We start from the raw sequence: 25,635 nt of genomic DNA, 5'->3' as shown, positions 1-25,635 counted from the left end.
CTTTTCCTCCAGGCAGCTTTCCAGCCACTCTTCCCCAAGCCTGTAGCGCTGCATGGGGTTGTTGTGGCCGAAGTGCAGGACCCGGCACTTGGCCTTGTTGAACCTCATACAGTTGGCCTCGGCCCATCGATCCAGCCTGTCCAGATCCCTCTGCAGAGCCTTCCTACCCTCGAGCAGATCAACACTGCCGCCCAACTTGGTGTCGTCTGCAAACTTACTGAGGGTGCACTCGATCCCCTCGTCCAGATCATTGATAAAGATATTAAACAGAACTGGCCCCAAAACTGAGCCCTGGGGAACACCGCTCGTGACCGGCCACCAACTGGATTGAACTCCATTCACCACCACTCTTTGGGCCCAGCCGTCCAGCCAGTTTTTTACCCATCTTCCTTTTTAGTACAACTTACAACCAAATATCAGGTACTAAAGAGCAGCTTGCTCCTCCCATTTTTTGTTAAATGTTAAAACAATGGTAAGAGGGGAAAGTATCAAAGTCAAAAAGTAAAAAGGACAAAAGGATTCATAGTGACAGAAATGCAAGAGGAATCTAAGTTTTCAAAATTAGCACAGAAGAAGGTGTGATGAAGAAACTGTACTGTGGCCAAAGCACTGTGGTTTTGCTTCCTACACACTATGTATTATAAAAATGCACACACATGTGGAGATAGGGAACAACTCTGTGGAACTACTGCAAAGCACTTCTGGAGGCATCCAATTATCTTGTTATTGTACTTTTACGTTTTTACTTAAAAAGCGGATATTATAGCATGCAAGGCAGCAGAGAAGGACATATATTGTTTCTACAGCACTAAAGCATAAATTCATTCTTCCATTCCAGTAACAATGTATAGTCTGTCCCTTTAACCAGACTCCCTTTAATTCTTCTGTTTTTACCAGCAAGCCAACTGAGAAGAACAGATTTTCCCGATTCAGCTTTCTGACATAAGTACAAGAAGTATAATCCAATGTGACCATTTGAAAATGCTGCTAAAAGCAATGGCTTCCAATTTTATCTAAAAAAAATGGGGAGTGTTAAAGTCACTCAACTATAAAAGGCAAACAGCATAATGTCAGATCTATATATAAACTGGGATTTGCCTAACAAGAAAGTTAGTCACACTCTGATTTATGGATGTGACATCTTATCTGCAGATGAACTTTCTTCTACCTGAGAATTTCTCTCTGTGGATTCCAAGGTCCTCACTGGCTCAACGGTCCGATCTGCAGGTTTGACAGCAGGGCCAGTCAGTCTGTCAACCACTGCTAAAACCTGAACTTGACTTCCAGGAAAGCTGGAAGCTCAACACTTTCTTTTAAAATTCAACATGCAACACAGCTGTGGATAACTGACCAGGTTTCTGTTCTGGGTCATGTAGTAACAGCAGAACTGTTATCTGAGTTTACAGTCTTGCTCAGCTACTCTGGAGTTACACTACAGCAAATGCACATATTCTAGCTTACTTAGCCGTACGCTGAAGTAGTAAAATTCTTATTTTTGGTGATGGAAATACAGTAGCCAGAAAGTAGGATGGATTTCGAATGCTAGGCTTAGTATGAAGACCTGACACAGCAGAAATATTTTAACAGTAAGCAAAGAAAACTCTATATATAAATCTTGAAAAAAAATTTAACATGAAATCCCTGATGTCATCTTAACAGGGGTTTTTAAGTAATTCTGTAGTCAAAGATGAATTTTATGAGACTAGGAGGTGACAGCTCTGACTTAAGATGGACTTATACAGGTAGGGAAGCTGTTTAATATTCTTCATTCAGCTCCACAAAGACAGTCAAGGCCATGCACTTCGAAAAAAAAATTTCACTGCTTTTTTCCAGTTTTACAAGACAGTTATCGTTTTAAAGCTATGTTCTGAGCTAAGCAACTAAAGAACACACCGCCTTGCCCTTAAGAAAACATATTTAATTCTAGATGATACCAACATAATCTGGTGTATGTACACATAATTACTATACTTACCATTAAAACATCATTCTCTCTGAAAGGCATTTATGACATAAGCACCATACAAGCAGCTTTTTAGGAAGGCAATGGAAGAAACAGATAGCAGGAATTTCTCTGATTTTAGCGGCCAGATGAACATTCAATAGGCCACTAGGGATAACACCCATGCCATCTTTTTTAAAGTGCTATGGAATGTGCATTGAGCATCAGTTCACATTCATCTTGTTCACAAGTGCTTTATGCCAATACACTTTCCCAGTGCCTACAGTATCTTCCCCTTTCCTCTTGGGTGCTGTCTGTCTAGATTTCCCTATATATCACAAATAAATCTCCTCCTGGGGAGGAGAACTTTCTGAAAAGTAGGTTGGTTCAGAGATAGTAAGCATGAAAGTAGTTTAGGTTAGCAATTATTGCCCTCATTTGAAGCTCTCTGAATGCAAGTAATCCTTCTGGATGTTTGCTTGCAGAGGGAAGAAGAATTTGGTCCAATTTAACCACTACATTTACCCCAAGTGCATTGGAATGTTTTAAAAAAGAGCAAGGAATATTATGTATATTTTCAAAGACAGATAAACAAAGAGATTATAACCACAGTTTTTTATATTGATGTGGATTCTTACATATTCATGTACACACCAGAAAACGGGACAAATACTAAGTACTCGCATGTCTTACTGAGTTCAAAAGAGACACTTCTCCAGTAGATTTGGCCCATTCTACAGCAATAATAAGTGCATACCTATTTTCCCCTATGCGGTAATACTCATGAAAAGAAAGGAGAAAGAGTGGTACATACTGTCAGCAAAATAAATTTGTTGTGTTGCCTGCAAGAAGTCCAGAATGCTATCTGCCTTTTCATCTATGTCTTTTAAGCCTGCTGCTTCTTCTCTGTTGTTTTTGTCAGGCTGATATGTAAAATCCACACCGGTAGTTTTTGTTACCAAGCCAGCTGCTCTCATTTTTTCTTTCTGTCGCTTCTTCTTCATTTTCCTCTTTTTGTTTTTGCTTATTTTGGGACTGTCTATCTGCTGCAGCTGTAAATTATCTTGAACAAGAGTCTCTTGCATTCCAGATTCTGTTTGTTCTCCATGTAAATTATTAGAGTTTTGCAAACTGTTCTTTTGTTTCTTCCTTCGAATGCGCTTTCTCTTGGTTTGTCCTTGATATTCCTCCTCTGCAGATTCAAAAGAGACATGATAGTTGTAAATAAGATCTGTAATAAGCATTTTGGAACTGCATACAATGAAATATTACTCCCTTCAAGTTCTGGGATTTCTGAGTGGCTCTAACATTACTTTTATGCTTAGAATGCCTTTCAGTACTATGTCAAAGCCAACTTTTCTGAAGGCACTGAGTAAGAAGACAAGTTCTTTTCCCTTCTGCTTTCAATAAAGACTGTACTCTCCTTCACGCGACATATTTTACATCACATTTACTTTCTTAAGGCAGATAATAGGGTTCTATACAGAGTGAGGTCAAAAGGATTGCCAGGGAAAAAAACAGTATGGGCAGGCTGGGGGACACAGGATGAGAGAGCTCCCCCAAGAGCCCCACACCACCAGTTGGTAGACTTGACCAAGAACACAAGAAGAATGCATGTAATTCACAATAAAAGATGATAGTGTTTATATCAACGATATCCCTCCATGATAGTGCTGTGCCTTAAAAACACCAGGCATCTGTTTCTGATTCTTCTACTTTCTCCTCCTTAAACATTCTCCTCCTTTGGGATATCTTACTGCTAGCTCAGCCTTGGACATCAACTTTATAGGGAAAGCATGCAAGGCATCAGCAACCTTGGCAAGTAATTGCTGATCTCTTTAACAGCCTGTCTTGGTTCTGTCATTCCCTTGCTACATTATAATTTCCTTACTAGCGAATTCTTCAAAAGGCTCAAACGTTGAGGGAAAGAAGTCCCTCTTGCTTTCCAAGACCGCTTTCATGCTTCTTTACTCAGATCTTATCCCTGTATACAAAGCCAGAGTTCTAAAGTCATCTCTGACCCTGAACTGACTAACTCTCCCTACACACTCACTTCTGAGTGTAAGCCCTCCTGGCAGTAACGAGGGAAGATGGCCAGAATCCATCCTCCCTTTGACTGCACTGCTGCTGAAGTCCATATTCATGCCTATAGTAATTCCTGTCTAATTAACTGAAATTCCCTCTTCCATGGTCTAACAAAATTCTCACACTTTTAAACATCATGGAGTGCAGAATGCCAGTGTTCTTCTAATGTCTTGCTCTAGAAAGTTAAGCCATTTATCCTTCCCTCAACCTCTACCTGCATGTTTCAAAATTCCTCACAGTGCACTGAGCCCAGTGTTCTTATTTATCTGGCTTTACACAATTCTCTTATTTACCTGGTTTTACACCATTCCCTTAGGGTCAAAGAATCTTTGCTTGGCTAATGCTGGTGTAATGCAGGAGAGACACCTGAAGCCCAACGGTTGTTTCCAAATGATCTGCATCATCTCCTGAACTGCCACTGACATTCTCAGCTTGTTTGGCTTTCTCATCAGTCCTCCCCCTACCAATCTTCGCCTCTATTTTATCCATGGTTGGAGGCCCTCTCTTTCATTTCTGTTTCTTTTTCTGTCTTGAACTCTGTCAGCTCTGAGCCACTTTCTCTCTTTAAATATCACTACAAGACTTCTAGTTCTTTAGCTGACACATGACTCACTGCAAAGCAATTTTCCATACTTTCTATGAAGAAGGCTGCATAAAAATAAATTTGCTGTATTGTAATTGAACACCACGGCATGTTAAAGACACACCAAACGTCACCTCATACCCACAGTGTGGAATGTTTCGCACGCATGGTATTTGAGCTAAATATCTTTATACGTGATTTGGACATATGGGATGTGGGAAAAATAACGTCTGTGTCGTCCTGTAGGAATAAAATATCAGAACTGAAGGCAGATATGAATGGTGAAAGATACTATAAACAAAATATCAATGTTTCCTCTTAAGATCTAATTTGGATTTTCATGGGAGTATTTGTGTTATAATAGGTGAATTTCACTGTAAACATAGATACATTGTTCCGTAAAATTTCTCAGCCCTCTGTTAACCTGAACCACACTGTTTGCTAATAAAGCTACTCTAATCTGTGCTCTCAGCAAAGTGGCCCAGCGTGCTCTTTAAGCATCCAAGAATCACTAAATCTCAGCAAAACTACAGCATGTTGCGCAGCCAAGCACCCTCAATTGGTTTGAAGCCACTTGAAAAAAAAATGGTGCAGAAGGCAGAATAGGGCTTAAGATAATTGATCTTTTGAGTCAAATCCAAAAGTTTGCTTATCCTTGGTAGCTCAGGACAGCAGAAGGTCTGAAGAGACCAGGGTGAAGCTGTCAAAACACAGAATGAACTAAGTCTTCCTATATGTGTGTTATTAAGATAAATACCCAACTGAAAGGAAATCAGAACTGTGCTGAGTTTCCTCCAACACAGAAAACAAATCAAATGCAAGACTTTACCTAGTTCTCTTGAGGAGTTAAACTGGCAGTCCCCTAGCAGTTTTTGTTATTCTTTGCCCCATATTTTAATGTCTCTTTAGTATCTACTGCTCCATGTGTGGGAGCTACTAGCGATGCAACATCGGGAACAGATGAAATTAGATGTTGACAAATGCAAACCAAAGGACACAAAAGGGATTAATTTGAACAACTCACTGCTAGGGTTAGAGTGAACTATTATCAGCTGAGGAAAAACAAAAGAAAAGCCAGACCTGTGCATCAGTATGGAAAGCTCAATGAAAACATTTTCTCAGTGGGTATCAGCGATCAGAACAGCAAACACCTTGTTTGCATACATAAGATAGAGGATCAAAAATAACAGGAAAAATTTAAAAGGTATTCTACAAATCTGTTGTACTCTTCAAGCTTGTAACGCTATGTTTCTTAGCATAATCCCAGCACGGTAAGACTTTGGCAGACAAGAGGAGGGCTCTCACAGAAGTTACCAAAGAAACTCCAAAAAGATTTGTACGATTTGACTTGCAAGAAGGAGTAATAAAATGGGCTCTGTTTCTTCCTCCTCATGCAAGAACAAGGTGACATATAATTAATCTGAGCAGCTTCACAAGCAAACAGAAGTAAGTAAATACTTGTTTTACAAACGGTACAGTTAGCTTATTGAATTCACATGTGTGTGGTATGCATAGGAGCCAAGTTCTTAATGGGATTCAAGAACTGGTTGTTTTTATAGCCAGCAAGGCTACCTGGTTATAACACCTATGCTAAAACATAAGTAAGAATTGTACAAGAAATATAAACCATAATGTTTAGGTCACAGCCCACACAATGATCTTAACAAATGAAATGTTCAGAGGGATTCACCTCCCACAACTTTAGCTGTCTGAAAAGAAAATACTTAGTGCATACTTAGACCTATGCTCCCTCTGATAAATAAAGAGACGCCAGCATCTTCAGAAAGCAATTTACCTCATCCTAAACCAGCTGGGATGGAAATGCACCCTGAAGGTCTTCATCTCTCTCTCTCCCCTTCCATTAATTACAAAGGAAATGTAGACAATGAATTTGGACTAGATGCTTGCAACAATTGAGAAGAATTAGTCTCTTTTACAAAAATTAACAGTATGGAGGAAGGTGCTCATCAGACTGATTTTTACTAGTTAACAAAATCCACTGTTTTATGAAGAAAAACCCTTTTGACTGATTCTCTACATTTCAAACCAGTAGGGAGGCCTGATAAATTTCAATAGATATGAATTTGGTTCCAATAATTTTTTCCACTGACTGAAGAGGTTTGTTAAGTCAAAGCACCATAATTGTAACAAATGCAGGGAATATATACTACACAAGCAATCTTAGTAAGTTGTTTAATACATACTTAAGCAATGTCAAAAGGAATATCAGCTTTTAGACCATACTAACTATAGCCACAACTGTAGCTACAGCTTGTCCTAATTCCACAAGAGCTGATGACTCTTCTCCTTCCGTTCCGTAATGGCCTGTCACCTCTCTCCCTCCTGAGACCCATCTCTGCTCCACAAGTGGCTTAATTTATCACATAATCCAATTATCCAGAAGCAATTGTCTTTAACTTGTTTAGTCTGGACTTGTTGCCCTCTTAGACTGAGAAAAGTGGCTTCCAGACAGAATGCTCACATACATTTTTCCAGCCACGGTCGTAATTTCATAAGCATTTCTTCCAGCCTTAATAAGAACACCCTCCTCAGGAACTGTTCAGAGTTAAAAATAACTGCTTTCTTTGGGGTTTTCTTTGTCCCCCCCCCGGATTATTTTTAGTCTAGATTACTTTCCTGATGCAGTTTACCATGCAGCTGCACAGTCACGCTAGCCTGACTGACAGAATGATGTGGAAGTGGGAATGAGCAGCCTGAAAAGGAAAGTCAGCACCAAAAGAAAAAGTCATCTTCTAACAGCCTATCTGATCTGGTCTGAAACATCAAAAAGTTTTCTCCATGCAAACTGCATGTCTCCTTAACAGAACAGAGGCAGAAATCGGTCAAAAAACAGACTTAAAATGAAATAGAGAACTCAGTTTATAGATACCGCTTATTGATTTTTGATAATGGAAAGTTAGCACATCCAGTTTATATCTTCAAGAAAAAGCAGAAAATAATAAAAAAGATGATTTACATCAAGACTCCAAATAAGGTGACTTTTATTCATTAACTTCTATTATATTAGCAAGTTATTTTGTATTCATCATCAGGGCAGCGGGAGACATAAAGAGATTAAATACAAAGCTTAACATAGGCTAACAGCAACAGTTGACTGTTCCTGCCATCCGGACTAACCATCAGCATGAACACACTGCTGGCAACTCCGTGATTGAAAAGATGAGCTTCCTCAAGTTTATCTCTATTATTTCAGTTCCTTCAGACAACGGCAGATGGAAACACTCCGGGAAAGCATCATATAAGACAATGAAAAATGAGAGGCTATTTACTTAGGTGTCTGCAAGTCTAAGGTATACAAAGTTCCACAGCATGCCAAACTGCAGTTTGGCTTTGAGTATCTGAGAATAACCTGACGTACTAGGGATTTTTAAAAATCAGGTCCCTAAATATTATTAGAACCAACCTTTAGAACAGCACATTAAAAAAAAAAAAAAAAAAAGAGATGAAGAGAGAAAGCAGACTGAGGAAAAGAAAGTCAAAGAATATCCTCTGAGCTTCAGAAATCTCCTCTAAAATGTGCTCATCATGACTCAAGTATGGCAGCTGGCTCTCCTGCTCAAGGACCAAGTCCCACAGTAGGCCTTCTGGATGTTGTTCATGGTAATTTTGTTCTTTTGCTCAGATGAAACAGGACATGTGTCTCTCCTGATTTTTCATCCAGTTTAAACTCTCTTCTTCTCCCTGATATACTGGATGGATTTTCCATGGTGTACCAAGCAGTCAATGCAGAGGAATTTAATTTTGGTTTAGGATCTTGCAAGGGAAAAAAATGTTATTTTTAGTGCCAATTAAGATATCAGCAGCTACAATTTGGCCACGAGTGAAAAGCTGTGGCTAACGAATACAGTAAAATGTAATGGTTCATTAGAATAAAAGCAATACTGAAAAGATCTCAGGAGCACAAGACGACGGTAGTATTTTTACACTCTTTTTTTTTAGAAATTGTTTCAAATCATCATTTGAAATCAGAAAAAAAACCACTTCAAAGGTTTTAGTAATCTACACCACTTTTGACGCTGGAGAAAATTGCAAAAGATGGGAAGCTGTTTAGGATAGGGACCATCTTTCATTTGTTCATTCATACTATGTTTATATACTCACAGATGAAGAATTCATATAAAACCGTCAAATGTTGCATATACGCTGCCTACCACAACAGAGTACTACCTCTTAGATTTAAAGCAAATCCAATTAACTGTAGTGAGAATAATAAGTAAAGGCAGATATCATGGTCTGCCAGAGTCTTCAATCCTCAATGTTTATCTGACTGTATATACAGATTAATTTCTCTTACTCATAAGCTATGTCAAATTTCTGCCATAAGAGGAACCGTACTTGGTCACAACAAACATCTACCTAGTACTACAACCTGTATCAAACAGTAGCCATACACTGCATTCAAGATAAGGTAAACTTTGGATATACAGTGGTATAACGATGTTCCTTCTTTTGTACTTCTTACCCTAATAATTGCCATCATTTTATTTGCTTTTTGACTGCTGCTGAGTGCTGAAATGTTTTCACAGAGTTATTTATCATAGTGTAAAATCTTACTCTTGCTTGTAACAGCCAGCTCTGAGCCCAACATTTTGCAGGTGAATTTTGACTGGTTGCTTTTTTCCTAAGTGCCTCACTTGACAACTATCTAAAATGTGTTTCACCTGCCATTTTTGACAAATCATTCAATCTGAGGTTACGGTGCACCCAGCTCTTCCTCTAGCGCAGTCAATATCTGTGTAGCCATCAGGAAACCTTCTGACTTCACTGCTTACTCTTTTTACTTGACCATCTACCGAACACAAGCTTCCAGTTGTGACCTCCCGGTTTTGAGAACTGCTGCATTCTCTTAATCTACTTATCTATTCTGGAACTTTCCCTTTCACATTATGTCTGTGTGCCCCTTTGGTGAGGGGCTTTTTCAAAAACTTTGTGGAAATTCAAGGAAACCACATCAACTCTAACACCCTTATCCACATATATAGAATTCCAAGATATGTGTAGATTTCCTCTTTGCAAACCTCATGTTGATCTTTCCCATGCAGATCACAGGTTTTCGGGCATCCACAAATCTTGTTTTGCATTATAATTTGCGCTGAACTGCCTAGGGCCAACACAAGGATTACAGGCTTGCAGTTCCCTGGATGATTTAAGAACAGTTTTAAAAAACTGGCATCACACTATCCAGCCTCAAAGTCTCTGTTAACAAGGCAATTTGAAAAGGAAGTGGTTATGCTTCACTACCAGTAACATAGGCGATTTTCCCCCTTGAATTCTTTCAGAAATTTTAGGTGAATAAAATCTGGTACTAGTGATTTTATTTTATCATTTATTTTGTTGCATGACCATTAAATCACATCCGTTTCACATACCCTTTGAGAAAACCCAAGAAAGAATGTTCCAGCATAGGATTCTCCATGGTTTTTTTCCACAGATAACATCAATGCAAAGAATTTATTTAACTTCTCTGAAACAGGCCTCCCTAAGTATTCCTTCTACACCATGATCATTGGCTAAAAAGACTGGCAGGCGCATTACTCCTGATGCATCAGAAGTAAGACCTATTACCGGTTTTAATTCTTTGTACCATTTGCTCAAATATTCCTTAGCCTGTCTTACCATGTTTTTACATTTAAATCTGTTTCAAACATCATTTGGGTGTGAATTCAGCTTTTTAAAGGACACCTACTTCTTTGTAACAACTTCTTTTAGTTCTTCTCTCTGCTGTCTTCCTTTCGCTTTTTCCTCAAGCCTTTCATGACAAGTGGTGGGCACTGGCCTTGAATATCACATATGGTGATAAGAACACATATGATGTCCTTAAGTAGCTTCCACACCACCTGGTACAACCTCCTTCTCTTAGCTGACCTTTTTAAGGTTCTTTTTAGTAGGTATCTTTATTTTTGTGTAGTGTCCCTTCTTGAAGTGGATCACAACTGTTGTGGATCTTTTGGTGGTTTTTTTTTGTTGTTGTTGTTTCAGTAGGATGTTGAACCTAATGGTTGCTGTTGCAATGTGCCTCTTGTGAACCAAACTCCACCCCAGACAAAGTCAAGAGTCACATTTCTTCTCACAGCCCCACCAACCAATGCCTTAGTTATTGATTGTGTCTAAAAACAGACTTTTCACAACATCCTGATGCGACAGTCACGTCATCTGAATGGGGAGAAACTGAAGATGCCATTACAACTCACTCTGCTGCTTCTCTGCTCTTTCAGCATACAGCCATGAGTATTCACGATCCCAGCTGGATACATAAAGAAACAGACACTAAGCTTGCTTTGCTTTAATGATACGTACACTCAATCCACACACACACATCGATGCAAGGAACATAGGTCTGAGAACGATTTTTCAATTTGTTTAAGCAGTAACAGTTTCCTTAACTTTAATTAACTAACAAATGGAAAAAAAAAAAGGCTCATTGCAAATGCAAATGTTTTGCTGAAGTCAAAGACTATAGCTTCATTTGGCCTTTTCTTTTTCACCTTGAGAACACACAAATTTTTGCAGCTGATTAGACAATGCAGGCTGGCTAAGTAGGTATCATACATTTAAAAAGATGTGTGCTTCTGTAATAATTATATATCTTACATGATTGTTGCTGTTCCTATCTCTACAAACTACCCAAGCGCTTTTACACTATACTACCATTACTCTCATGGCTATCAAATGCTACTCATGAAGCACATGAAAAATTATTGCATATGTATCAACCTGAGCATTTTCTGTGGGGATAGAGGAGATCAAAATTGCTTTCTTGGAAAGTAAGGTTTTATTTTTTTGTATAAAGAAACCTGGATGGCTGTTTACTTTATGAAAAAGTGCTTTAAAAAAAGATACCAAACCAAACCACAACACCAATGTACTATGTTTTTACAGGTCCTAAAGATACAGGGTTTTATGCACATATCAGCTCTGTTTCAATTCTTTCCAAAGGACAACTAAAAGAGATGCAAAATGAACCATGAGAAAGTGGGTCATTTACTTATACACTGATGAACAAAGAGAAAGTAGGACAGAAACTCTACAAAATTAGCTTCTTTAAACCAAAAACAAAGTCCAAGAAATCTGTAGTAAGGTTACAAGCTACCTGCACATCTCATTAGCAAAACCAAGTTTCTTAAGGTTTCACTGGAATGCTTGAGTTTGAAATCGCCACAAGCAATGGTTGTTAAGTCCCCCTCCTGCCCCCTTCATAAAAGCTATCTTTAGTCAAGCTGGACAAGAGGCCACACAGTACAGGTTTCTGTCTTCTCAAAGAATTGGCAGTTTGGGAGTCAGTTCCTGTGTTCACAGGACCTTTTTCATTCTGGAATACTAAAGACTTCACAAAAATCTTGCAGCAAGTGACATGACCAACAAACCGCAGCAATGGCTTTAGGTTCTCTGGAGATAAGGGCCAGAGCAACTGACCACTGTGAAAGCAGAACTGGGAATGGTGGCCATCTGTATGGAGATTGCAGGTGCCTGGCTCTGTGGTGTTGGCTACTTCTCTGTCTGAGCAACATCAAGGGAGACTGCTGCCTAAATTTTACTACTCGTTCATCCTCTGAAGGAGATACATGCTAACCAGGACTTCACACAAGATGCGCTTCTGCCATTACCTTACACTGCAGCAGGTAGAGAGAACTTCCACTGTACTAACAAGTACGGTGACACAAAAAGCTGGCAGAAGTTCACCAGAAAATAGAGTGCAAACAGCTCAAAATAATTCAGGGCTTTCCATTTACTTGGCTTTTAAAATAAGCATTTCACTGCAAACAAGTTTAAGTGTACAGAATTACTGCCATTAAAAGGGAAGATATAAAAAAGGGAAGTATAAAAGCCTTGTAAATACATTTGAACTAACGGCTATATAATACACAATGAAAGTTTATACAGCTTGTAGTATAACTGCTAGAGGCATTTCACTTTAATACACATATTTTACCAAGAATGTATTTAATAAAACAAAAATGCCAGAGTTAGAGTGAAAAGGAAAAGCACTGTAGATGATCACTACAGAACACATTCAACTAATTTAACCATTGCATTTTTAGATATTTTTCTGCATATGTGCAAAACTTACTACATCATCTATAAAGCTTTTGCTGAAGTTCTCTATGCATATATATATGGTTTTGCACTAAACAAAGTGTGATGCTTATTTTCAAATGCAAACATTTCTGATTATTAGCAGATGCTCTATACCATTACAATTTCTAAAGGTATGTCAAAGAAAATACTGTAACAGGATTTTTTTCTTGGGAAAAGTAATTTCTGAGATTACTTAAACATACATCTAAATTCCATGCAATCACTAAAATATCTTACAATCTGCTTGAAATTAGAAACAGATACATACATGTGTAATACATATGAAGTAAGGAAACACTGCATATTATATTTGATAATCTTTCATTCTTCCTTGATAAATTCTTCTTCCATTTCAGAGAAAAAAACAAAAATATCTCCATCCAAAGCTGTATAATATTTAGCATTAAACAGTCTATTCATGAATAGTATATTCAAGATTATGGTACCAAAGTTCAGCTGAGCAGCATTTCAGAACTGACTATGAGTACTTACTTCACCAGGCACCTGTATACCTTAAAACAATCATAGGCAAATGTAGTTAAAGAATCACTGAAGAGCAGAAAAACCAAAACGGGCATCAGAAAACGTGTGTGTGTGTGTGGCCCAAAATAAACACAAAAAGCCCAAGAGACAGTGAGTTAGTAATGGAGGTAAATGGGAGATTTCCATTGGCGAGTGCTACAAAGGAGATGTCAAGAAAATCTAGCATTTTTTGCAGGAAGAGAAAAGCTGGCAAAAAAGGACAAGATTAAACCTGGATCCTGAGATGAAGGCAAAAGAGCTGTATCACTGTTTTATTACTTTAAGTCTTCCCATTTATCCTAAGGCTATGTATTTCCATTTCTTAAGGAGCTGTAACAAGCACAATTAACTTTTCTCTCCTCTACAGTGTTCACCTATATACCAAATAAAGAAGCACTGAACAAAGAATCAATCAATTCTTTTCTTTGGCAGAAGAACAGGAAGGATGGACACTATGTTCTTTTCAGTAAAAATGCTACAGTTCAGCTAAGGTGTTTAACTGAGATGTATAAGCTACCATAATATTCACTCCCCTTTCTGTGGTCACATAAAAAGAGGCAGGCTCCTCCAAATGGTAAGTCTGATCTAGCTAGACTTTATTATCATCACTTGCTATAATATCACTAGATGCTTCACTCTAATTATATGAGCAGTTCAGTAGAGTATTCTCATATGCTTCAATGAAGAGGTGGAATAAAATCAGGTCCTTGCACAAACCTGTTCTACTGCAGCAGTTCACGGTATGAAGTGTTATAGACCTGCAGACCAGCCCCGGAGCCTTCAGCAGTTGCTGCCCCTCCATGCGGATCTATCAATACTGTCTCAATTTCAACCACATTCCTGTATGCATATTTTTGCTCATGTCTTTATACATTTAGGCTTCCACAGCAGAATCTTTACTATTTTACATAGCTTGTGATATGAAAAGTGCATTGATCTGAGCATTTAGTGAAGTCAAGTTCTCTGGGGAATGACTCTTAATAAATGTGCATACTTAATTCAGCTATCTTGTCTTTAAACCCAACACAATTGTTTATTAAAACAGCACCCAAAGATGTTTGATCTTACTGTGTCAGCATCCGTATAGATGACGGACAGAGATATAAAGACACATGGGAATAGCTGAGACTGAAAACAGACAAATAATGGACTTAAAAGTTAATGGAAAACTAACCTAAATTTGTTAGTTAAGTATAAAAGAACTAAGGCTTTTTAGTATATTGAATGAAGGCTGGGAAAGAACAGGTGCTACACTTGAGCACTAAGAACTACTTGAGACATTTTCACTTTATTTGCTGCTTCCTCTAAAATGCTAGCTGAGTAACTACAGATATAATTCCTATATTTAATGATAGTCACCTTTCATAAAGTTTCACAGCAAATCACTCTCCTATCAACTAAACAGCTGCATGCCTTTGTCATTTTTGGAAATCATATCTTATACTTTGTTTTATAATCAGGATAACAAAGCATTCTATAAAAAAAAAAAGACACGTAATAAAGAGCTTCTAACTCCTCATCTTTAGAGAGACAATGACCAAAAAATTAGATAGAGCTATTTATTTGTCCAGACTGAGAAAAGATGTTTCCATTTGTAAATACTCAAGAAATGCTGATATACTAATGGAGTTGAGTGCATCCTAAAAATGTAAACAGAATGGAGTGGCCTGTGAACATACTGCAAACCTAAGCCATCCAGATGAGAAAGTACCTAAGTTGGATTTAAGACAGAAGCATGAAAGGAATTAAGTTCATGGTGCATTAAGGATGCGTCTTTTTTATTAAATGTTTGTTAGGTTCTCTTTAAGGTGTTGCTTTTATTAAATGGTTGTTAGGTTCTCTTTAAGGTGTTGCAACCATTACAGTTCCATTATACTTAAGATTTTTCCATCTAGTTATTCTATTATTCAAGCTACCAAAACAAAGTTTTTATCTAATATTATATCTGGCATTTTGACAGTGCAATTTCTATTTGCCAGTGAAAAGCAAAGTAACAGAATAAATTTATTTTTGTGGTTAGCTGTGCAAGGATGCTGATATCCAGGTCAGTGTTACACTCACACCTTGCTCCTGGTTCCAAAAATCCCACCACCACATCACCCACTGAGACTAATGTACTAAACAAATTTGAATTGGCAGAATCTGTTTCTAGCAGTCAGGACTTCAGGTCACATGGCATTTCGCATCCTCTTCTACACACCTTAAAGTTGGACTTATCAGTGAATTAGGCTTATGTTGCATTCTCTCAATGTTTCTAACATTTATGAATTCAGCTTTTAAATAATCCCTTGTAAAAAAGCAACTTAAGAAACCTTTCATTCATGCTTATTAAATTAGATTGGTAAAAAATTGGTATCATCAGCCTAACGAAGCAAAACTAGTTCAGTAAAACTGGTTCTGAGTTCTCTCCTACTCCCCTCAGCAGCACAGTGCAGAGAGATAGTTTGTAGAGTGAGATATATGGAAGTCCTTGCCAAATATCATCAACGCACCCAGAAATAAATAGCTCTGAGAAAGTAAGGTAAATCAATCCTTATGGAAAAGTACAGAATTTTGTGTGAATTCACACAAAACTTCACCTGTCATTAGACCAGCTGGGCAAAGACTGGAGGCTCAAGACTACTGTTTATAATATCTGCATCAAGAAAAGGAGGAAACGTTAGCAGTGGCCCACAGGTCAGTGAAGGTCATGTTCCCCACTACAACCATATGGAGCCAGGTGCTCAGCTACTGTAAACTAGCAGATTCATTCACGTCAATACAGCTGTGCTGGTTATACCAGCTGAGAGTCTGAGAACACTCAGATTTCATGCAGAGGAGTTTGTGAGGTGGAGCATGATCAGCTGGATACAAAGCATCTAGTACTGTGAACCAGTGATGCAGCTGTTGAAGCGATTCGCTCTTTATCAGGAGAGACTGCATATTTGCCCGAATGCCTACTCATGCAGTTGCATACTGCCAAAGCAGCTGGGAAATTAAACTAATGGTACATAGATGCAGCAAAGGAATACACAACTTTGGTAGCAATAAGAAAAACTGCAGTAGCTTTGGTCAGCCAAAACATGCTGTTCGAAGCAACTTGGGATCGTTGGAATGCACTTAGATTGCTTGTAGCGCGTTTTGGCCAGATTACAGCAATAAATTTGTTTGCACTGGTATTTCTGTCTTTTGCTATATTAACATAACTTCAATTCTTTTCAGCCCTCCACAGATCGCTGGAAGAGAGAGAGTGAGGCTGATGCATGGCATGTGCAATGCAAATCCTGTGATACGGAGCAATCATGATTCTACAGTGAAGTATGGGACTTCCTTTCTCTCCATTAGTCTAATATACAGAAGGCTCTGATATTCAAATCACTAACAGGGCATACTCCAATTATGAGCCAATTTCCACTTGCAGGGATAAAATGGAAGGAAGATAGCATGAAAGTAGCAAACAAAATTATTTAACAAAAGTATTGGGAAAGGGAGATGGATGGAGGACAATTTTCAAAGCTTCCTTGGCACAGGTTACAGTTGTACAGAGGGTTGTTCAGTACTTTAAGAGACTGCTACCTGTAAATTTTGCAGAGGGCAGTAACCAAAGGCAAAGGATATGAGATCAAGAAATTTCCCAAGTGGAGACTGAATGGAGACAGTCTACTGGAAGCTATATCAATGTGTGGTTGTAAGCCTACAAAGTGCCATAAATTAAAACAGCTGCTATAACAGAATAACAATGAAATGAAATCATTGGGTAGGCCTGATTCTGACTTCCAACATGAGATAGCAGCATTTTCTGTATGTTATACGAAACACTTACATAAAACTGTTTAAGAAAAAAAAGACATGGTTACTACTACTCACACTTTCTTTTTCCTGCTGTCTTCATTTTCCTTGTCCACTCAGCCATACTGATCGTAAGCCCCTTTGCGTTAGCAATGAGCTTTCTACTCTGTTTTTACAGTGTTCAGAGTATTTAAACAGCAGGGCAATATATAACAATAGGTATTCTGCATTCAAACTGCTTTCCTCCTCCCCTGCTCCCTATTTTTTTTTAACATGAGAATTGAAAATACTGCATTGAAACAAATCTTGTTAGAGAGAAAGAGCAACATGAGCCCTAACAGCAAGAGGATGAGCCAGGGTCACATTCTTATGCTTAGTATTCACAAGTGTGTTGTCTGTCAGGGGATATTTGAGTCTTGACATGTAGGACAGCAACATGTTGCTTTGGTTCAATACTAACAGGTTCATAAGCAATAGCAGAGCAGTGGAGGTTATAATTTTACATGCAACCAACTATAGAACTATTAGCCAAAACGAAAATATCACGTACATTAATAGTGATCAGAAACCTCTCAGAGATCTACAAAACAATCGAACCTCCTGCTTCTACAGGTGATGAACTGAGATACAGAACGATGAAGCACTTGAGCAGCCAGAGACCAAGCTCTAAGTTTACCGACATGCCTTTCCCCTTAACCCAGCACCCTACTGACTTTACCCTGCTGCTCCATGACGGTTTAAGTACAAAAGCTTAGGTCTTGATTATGTTTTCATTATGAAATAAGGAGGTGAAAGTAGTCAAGCAGTGTCAGATTTCCGAAGTGTTGGGTGTCTGCTCAAGTGAGGCAGCAATTATAACAGCGCTGGCTTTTTCCTGGGATCGAAGGTGGTTGTTGGTGCTGTCCTCTATTTCTTTTCTTTTCCTTTCTGATCAGTTGCCCACTGTCACTATGACAACGGGAAGCCTGCAACACAGCTGCAAGGAGGGAGAAAGGGGGAGCACACTCAGCTGAGAGGGGAGAAGTGTGTCAGTGGGTGGGGGGCAAGAATACAAAAATGATATGGGAAGCTAAAGGGATGCAGTCAGGAAAGTCAGGAAAGAAGAGAAAAATAGAAGGCCACAGTGCCTCTTCATTCTGTGAGGCTCATCTATTAGAGGAGAGAATGCTCAACCAAAATGTTTGTCATCACTGTAATTTGAAACAAAACAAAAAGCAAGGAAAAAAAATGCCACAGAGATAAAGGCCCTAAGCAGGCTCCTCCTGCTTCACATATTGCCCCTGACTAGATGAACCTACTTTAACCAAATTACTTTCAGACTTACGGACATGTAAACAAGAGGAGATTCAGTTTGAAACACTGATTGTATCATGGAGGAATAAGAAACAAAGAAAAGATGAAGGACAAGAACCACCACAGAAAGTGAAGGTAATGGCCAGAGTAAATATGTCTCATTAAAAATGCACTTGTTGGTGAGTTCCTGCTCTGCGTAAGCACACGTTTGCCCTCTGGGTTCCAACCGAGCATTCTCTTTACTTTGTTAAAACGTAAACGCATAAACCAGGATTAGGGGTACATTGTTTTCTACACTAGAGAACACACAGGAATGAGATCTCATTTCAAAGGCACATTTTTGTTATTAAAGTATTCAAGGCTTTCTCAAAAGCACGTTGAAAGTTAACTAATACTTATAGCATCTGTAAGTGTACTTATTTACAGTTATAGAAATATAAATCAAAGATCTTTAATAAACCATTAACATGCAGCCATGGCTAAAGTAAAGCATTACCAGCGTATCATGTTACTATAAAGTTTATTTTTTCCTTAATACATTTTCAGCATTTACAGCCTTTCCTAACATCACACACAAATTTGGGCTAAAAATTTGGGGCAGAATTCTTTGCCATTCTACTTCCAAAGACATTTTCCAGAGTTTTTGTTTTTGGGGTTTTTTTTGGTGTGTGTGGTGTGTTTTTTTTTTTTTTTAAATGCGGTGTCTATCAATGTCTTAATGTTAGAAACTATCACATGAGAACTACTGAAGACTTCAGTAACATTAAACAACTCCTAATCTGTACCATGATGCATGAGTTCCGTAAAAGTCCCATATGCTTGTGGATATATTGGCATTTAGATGTAAATAGTTACAGACGGTGGTAGTTAGAAATGACTGGTTTCTACATTGTATATTAACCTGACCTAGTGATCCATACCTACAGTTTAAATTCATAGCCCAATCCTGTGTTTAAAAATCCTCAGTGGGCAGCAGTGAATTTCTTGGTGAATTTCACACTCACCTTCAGGAGATTCAGACTTGTTTGTTGTGAAATCAAGAGAGGTGATTACTCAATTCTAGCTGGCTGCTTGACAGATCACTGAAATTGCTTATACTACTGCTACAGGATACCAGTAGTCTGGAGATGTTTCCTGTAAGTGACTGCCCAAGCTATACCTACCTCAAATGTTTATAATCTGTATCACATGTGGTACACTAAAGAAAGATTTCCAAAAAGAAGCGATCACACTATTCAGCTAGCTTTTGCAGCATGGTACATCAGCAAGAATCTCCTTTTAAGCATACATTTAACTCCTTGGAAGTCAATACGATTAAAGTTAAACACATGACTAGAATTCTGGACAACTCTTAAGTCATGTGTCACTTTAAAAAGGAAACCTTTTCCTGCTCAGATAGAACAGGATTTAAAAACTTTCCAAAGCACTATTAAATTAGAGAAGTTGATTTAGGTCTTTCTTAACCTTGCAGTTTAATTCCAGTAATGTAAGTCAAGCCCAACTGTAAGTATGGGCACTACTGGATCTAGATTTTTTTTTTTTTTAAATTAAGCCTGAGATAACAAATGGTTGAATACTTTATCTGAACTCCGAAAATAAAAATGCTTATTTAATCTTATTCAATTTCAGAAAGAAACCTGTGGCAATTTTATCTATTAGGGATGTCATTGCATCTATCGACAAATACAAGGTATGCAGAAAGGATATTGAAGGAGAAAACATCTGAAGTACAGAATTCTTCAGCTATAGCTGTCCCGTACCTCTACTTGCTTGTGGCATATTTCGCTGTAACTGGTTCCAAAATGTCAAGTACACTTAAGCTGAAGACGAAACTGGCTGTAGAGGAGAAAGTTGCTTAACTTCACAGACATCTCCCCTTCCAAGTTATTGATTAATCTATAAACACCAGCAACATTATGGAAAGACTTATATTAACAGCCTTAACAGAGGTATCATTGTTGCTACAGCTTGCTTTCCGAGGATGACATACACAATGAGAATGCCTGAAGCTGTTGGGAGCTCAGGAAAATCTGCCATTCACAAACTGGGAGTCATACATTAATTTCTGCAAGGACAGAGCTGAATTACAGAATGCTATCACCTATAATTTTATCATGCACAAGGATATTGTTTTAATAATAAACAGCGACATCCAAACTGGCAGAGAATTAAGACCAGAACATCCAAAACTAACTAGGGGAATTCATTGATAGAAATTTAAAAAGACTTAGCCTGACCATTAGAAATACAAGAGCCAGAACCACCACAAAATCACTGCTTCTTCCTCGCTGAATTATTGAAAACCAGTTTTTAAAGTAATAACTCTTCTACAAATAAGTTTTCAACCTGCAAGTCCATACTATCCTTTCTGGAAGAAGAAAGTCTGAGGAAAGGAGGAGAGAGAAACAAACCTTACAGCAATAGTTTTGGAAGTAGCTGAATGCAGGACAGGAAATATCTCTTTTTTTCAGCAAGTTGTAAGAAAAATCTGGACATCTGCACATCAATCTTATTCACTTACTAACGCTATCATTTGAAATATGATTTGGTGCATCTGTGTTGCAAAACACTGACTATAATACTAAGTTAAGAGCTGTACTTTAGCATCTCACTATTTGGAGATGATTATTTAGTATCTTTCATTATTCGGGAGTACTTAATGAAGTCCTAAGTTAGATATGATTTTTATCTGTAAGCATCCTTTAGTAGATTTGTTGTTCAACTTTTTTTTTAAATGGAATAAAGCTAGATAGAAAGAATTTTATTATTTTTGTTTGCAAAGGCAGAATCCTCACCCCCAAATCGCCACAGTTCCCTCAATTTGTCTTGTTAAAAGCTTTAAATATTCAGAATAGAAGAAGTTGCCACAAGATGCAGGACAGTCAGTCTAGAAGCAGCTGACAGAACATACTACAAGACAGCCTGATTCCCAGCATTCTTTTTTCATAGCTCTTTCTCTCAGATACTAGGTTCAGAAAAGCAATTGTACATGTACAATATTAATATATAGGGAAAATAAAAATACTTACAGATTTAGATAGCCTTTTCTTGCAACACATACAGCCTATGAACTCATAGCACTGAGATTTTGAGACATGGTTTGAGAACACTTAAAAAACCAAAAAACCTGTCAATTTAAAAAAGCCCAGTTCTGCAGGGGCTGGCAGGAAGCTTGCAGCTACTTGGCTTTTTCCATCAGTGACTAACATTAAAATTACTGTTGATATAAAAAGCAATGAGAACAGGGAAGTTATACATAAGGACTACTTGGTAACCTAGTTCTAAAAAAAAAAAAAAACCCCAAAACAAACCCAAACAAAATCAAAACCAACCAACCAAAAAAACTAGACCCTAAACCACACAAATTTTAAACATGGTCAAATGCAGTTGTTTATCAGAAAACATTTTCCAAGAGACTGACTTTTGGCAATGGCCAAGGTATCAATGTATCAAATAACAGTAGTTCTTGTTGGAATGCTGTGGCAGAAGAGCGTTGATGCAATTTTTTGACATATGAAAAAAACAGAGTAGTGGATAGAAATACAAAAGACTATTTTATTTCAACACATGGCCTTGTTGAAACCACAAATACTACATGCAGTACTGGAGTTTATATTCTTAAAAGGATGCTGTGAAAAGGGAGATACATAAGAGAGCTACAAAAGTGACTTGAGAATGAAGTAAATATCTATGAGCAATACACAAGTGAATCTGTTTATCTAATGAAAAAAGATTGATGGTGACTTGATTACTGTGCTTCTTTGTGGGAAGAAAATACTGCTTAATAAAGGCTCTTTACTCAAATGGAGGAAGACAGAAAAAAGCAATTTTCAAATTGCCCTTTTTTTTTTTTAAAGAGTGAGGCCAATTAACTATTAGAACAAATTACCAGAACGTAGTGGAGCCTCTGTGACATCTTTGAAATGTGCATGGTATTTATTTATTTTTTTGCAAACATAAACTACTGAGCTCAATATGGGGTAAGACCTCTGTAACAGGTACAGAAGATTAAATTACACGTCTAATGATCCCTCTGGTTTGAAGGTTACAAAAAGATTCATAATGCTTGAGTTTCACAACTGGTGCTACCTACCAGTGAAAAAGGTTTGCTGCCGGCCTTAGCTGTTTAAAACATATTGTTCCCTTGGTGTGCTGAGTATGTAAGTTCTGCAATGTATCACATTCGAAAACACCTGCCAAGAATGTAAGTAGTCAACACATGATTCATACTAGCGTCTCCTTAGCAACAAACACAGGCTTAAGCATTATTAAGTCTTCCTAAAATGGCTGCCTTAAACCTTAAGTGAGTCAAGACACTACAGACAGATAAGAGACTAACTGATTATGCCTTCACCAAATTTATCTTTTGCTGATTAGTAAGTCCAAACATTTTTGCCAGCAGAACCAAACTCAAGAAATGCAGTAGCTTTTAGGCGGTCTGCTAAGGACCCCTCCCCAGTGTCAATATCCTTCGCTGACATAGCTAATAATTTCTTGGGATGCATCTCATTTGAATAGCTTCATTTACTTGTATATACATGACAGAGATCTCCAAATTAATTCCCTCAGCTTGAACCTCTTGCTGCAGCAGTAACAATTCTTTTCAGTATTGTCCTTTCTGACAGAAACAAATAAAAAACCCAGAAGTCCAAAGGCCAGCTACATTAACAACTAACTTGTATACATCTATCATGTACAACTGCACTGCCTCAGGCCAACAAGCAAACTTAACTAGGTGAGGATGTGTCCCACAGCAGTACCACCTTCCACATTATTTCAGACTTGCCAGCTGCCAAAAGGTAGAAAAAATTGGGTTGTTTGCTTCTATTTCCCTAATGTGACTTCTTCTCAGCATGGGAATGGAGCATCCAGACCAGACTCTTCCTCATAGCTAATTCTGTCTCATAACATACCCAATAGGAGGTAGGATAAAGCACAGTTAGGTCTCGCTCCTTTTGTCTATATGAAGGGTTTCACCAAAACTGGGTAGGTTGTTATCAAGATAGTAAGAACAGGGTATTATCAGATGAATAATGCATTGCGGTTCAAAAATAGGAAGGAAAAGTAAGACTTGACAAGAACAAGAAGAATAGGTTATGAAATTAAAAATAAAAAAAAAACCCTAAGAACACTTTTCTTTGAATTCTCTTTATCTATTCTTTCAGGTGCCCTCAACTACTGCATATCCCTGAACTCCTACGTGCAGAGTCATCTTATTTTCCACAGTCTCTGGGTCAGGAATTAGCTCTGCCATGACTCTAAGAAACACCAAATACCACTTTGGGACTCCACATAAAAATATGGATTTAATATTAAAGCACTTCAGAGAGAAATTATAATCCAGCACATTGTGCACAAATAAAATAATTTTATAAGTCATATTCTATTATCATAGCTTAGAGTATCCAAGAAGAAACATTGCTGGAGAAATAAAATTAAACAGTTTATCTTTTGGAAGGAATAAGGTTACATTTTTAGCATTAACATTTTAATGCAAGATATAGTATTTCCTATTGTTTCACCTATCTGAAAATAAGAAGCAAGAACTCCACAATTTAACTTCATCTTATGAAACTAGATGCCAAAACAAACCAAAACTAAGCTACTGCTTCCTAGTAAATTAAGGAACACATAATTGAAGTTTCCTGGATTCTCCTTTCATACAGAACACCCTTTTAAACATGATGGTGTATCTCTCAAATGACTACTCCTAAAGAAATATTTCTCAATAAATAGATAATAAAAATAAATCAGAGATCAAAATTAATTTAAGAGCTTTAAGCTAGGAAGATATTGAGTTTACCACCAGAATTTGATGGATGATAACTTATCTGTAGCTTGAACATTACACATTTTTAATGCCCTTGTCAAAAGTATAAAGTCTATTGCTAAAAAAAAGTTAGCAATGCATTAACATGTACCAAAGTTAATTCAAAAATCATGTGAAAAACAAAAGAAATTCTCTGCATTATTTCCTCCCTTGACTATCTAGTTCCTGTTACTCAATTCAGTCAACAGAAGGCTGACATGATCACACCATCATAGTGACTCAATTCCTCCAAAACAATCAAGGAAGTTTTAAAAAAATTAGACACCTAAGTAACTTATTATTCTAAAAATGTTGGATAAATTTAGTTTTCATTATTTTCTAAGAAAGACAAGGCAGTCTTAGATTTTTCTTCTCATTACTACAGGTTCATCAATCACCTGCTTACATGAAGAAAACAAAGCTGAAAGAACAGCTTTACTCCCCTCACCTATGGGAAACGTGTAAGAGAATTACACAAGGAAGCCAAGACACTTCACGAAACTTTAAATCCCAGTACCATTAGTCATTTATGCATGCATCACAAGGTGACTGCGTAATGGTAAGGGCATAACTGAACACAATTTATTTGACATGGATAAAAACTATTTAAAAGTATTTGAAAAATTATTTGAAGTGCTAAAAACAACATACAGAGACAGATGGAAAAAGACATACTGAAATATTCACACAGACCTGCTTTGCCTTTTTTTTTTTCCTTGTTCAGAAGCTAGTCTGAACAACACGATTCATTTCATTCTGACAGTATCAGCCATAATGTAACTACTAGTTTAAAAAAGAATAATAGTGAACAAACCCAAACATATTTTAGAGCTGACAAGAAATTATTTTAATTTATAATTGTAATTAACTTCAATTTTTAAATGTCTTCTCAAAAACAGCTGATGTCTAAATTCATATTCTAGCGACTGAATATTTCATTCTTCCACAGATGAATTTAACACACTAAAATATCAGCCATAGCATATCTATTCCTCTTGATAATCTTGTTATATTAATTCAGATAAACGTGGATTTGGTTTTCTTAATTTATTGAAAAGACATAGCAAATCACACTGATATAACTAAATTACAACTGAAAAAATTTAATCCCAAAATATGGTCAGATTATTTTCATGAGACGGGTTTGATAAAAAACAAAATTTTTTACTAAATCAAATTCTGTGGAAATTCAAACAAACAGAAACCTATTTCCCTTACTTCTAGGTCCAAAGGCTAGAAAAGGATAACAAGGCAGTCTTTTGTTACCCAGCATATATACAACATGCTCCGTTGTCCTGGTTTCGGCAGGGATAGAGTTAATTTCCTTCCTAGTAGCTGGTACAGTGCTGTGTTTTGGATTTAGGGTGAGAACAAAGTTGATAATGCACCCATGTTTTAGTTGTTGCTAGGTAATGCTTACACTAGCCAAGGACTTTCTAGTTTTCCATGCTCTACCGACTGAGAAGGCTGGAGGTGCACAAGAAGCTGGGAGGGGGCACAGCCACACTGGCCAAAGGGACATTCCATACCATGTGA

At 37.5% G+C, this 25,635-nt stretch overlaps 1 protein-coding gene across 1 annotated transcript in view; it reads right to left on the bottom strand.

The window, feature by feature from the left end:
• ERICH1 (glutamate-rich 1) overlaps positions 1–25,635 on the bottom strand; it is an 88,140-nt gene that overhangs the window by 5,945 nt on the left and 56,560 nt on the right. Inside the window, exon 4 of the mRNA XM_009333263.1 lies at positions 2,757–3,134. Coding sequence (XP_009331538.1) covers positions 2,757–3,134 — 378 coding nt within the window. The remainder of the gene's footprint in view (positions 1–2,756; positions 3,135–25,635) is intronic.

Source organism: Pygoscelis adeliae, unplaced genomic scaffold (genome assembly GCF_000699105.1).
Source record: "Pygoscelis adeliae isolate BGI_AS28 unplaced genomic scaffold, ASM69910v1 Scaffold57, whole genome shotgun sequence".
Taxonomy (NCBI): Eukaryota; Metazoa; Chordata; class Aves; order Sphenisciformes; family Spheniscidae; genus Pygoscelis; species Pygoscelis adeliae.
The sequence above is the reverse complement of the archived record's forward strand: the minus strand, read 5'-3'. Positions and strand labels throughout refer to the sequence as shown.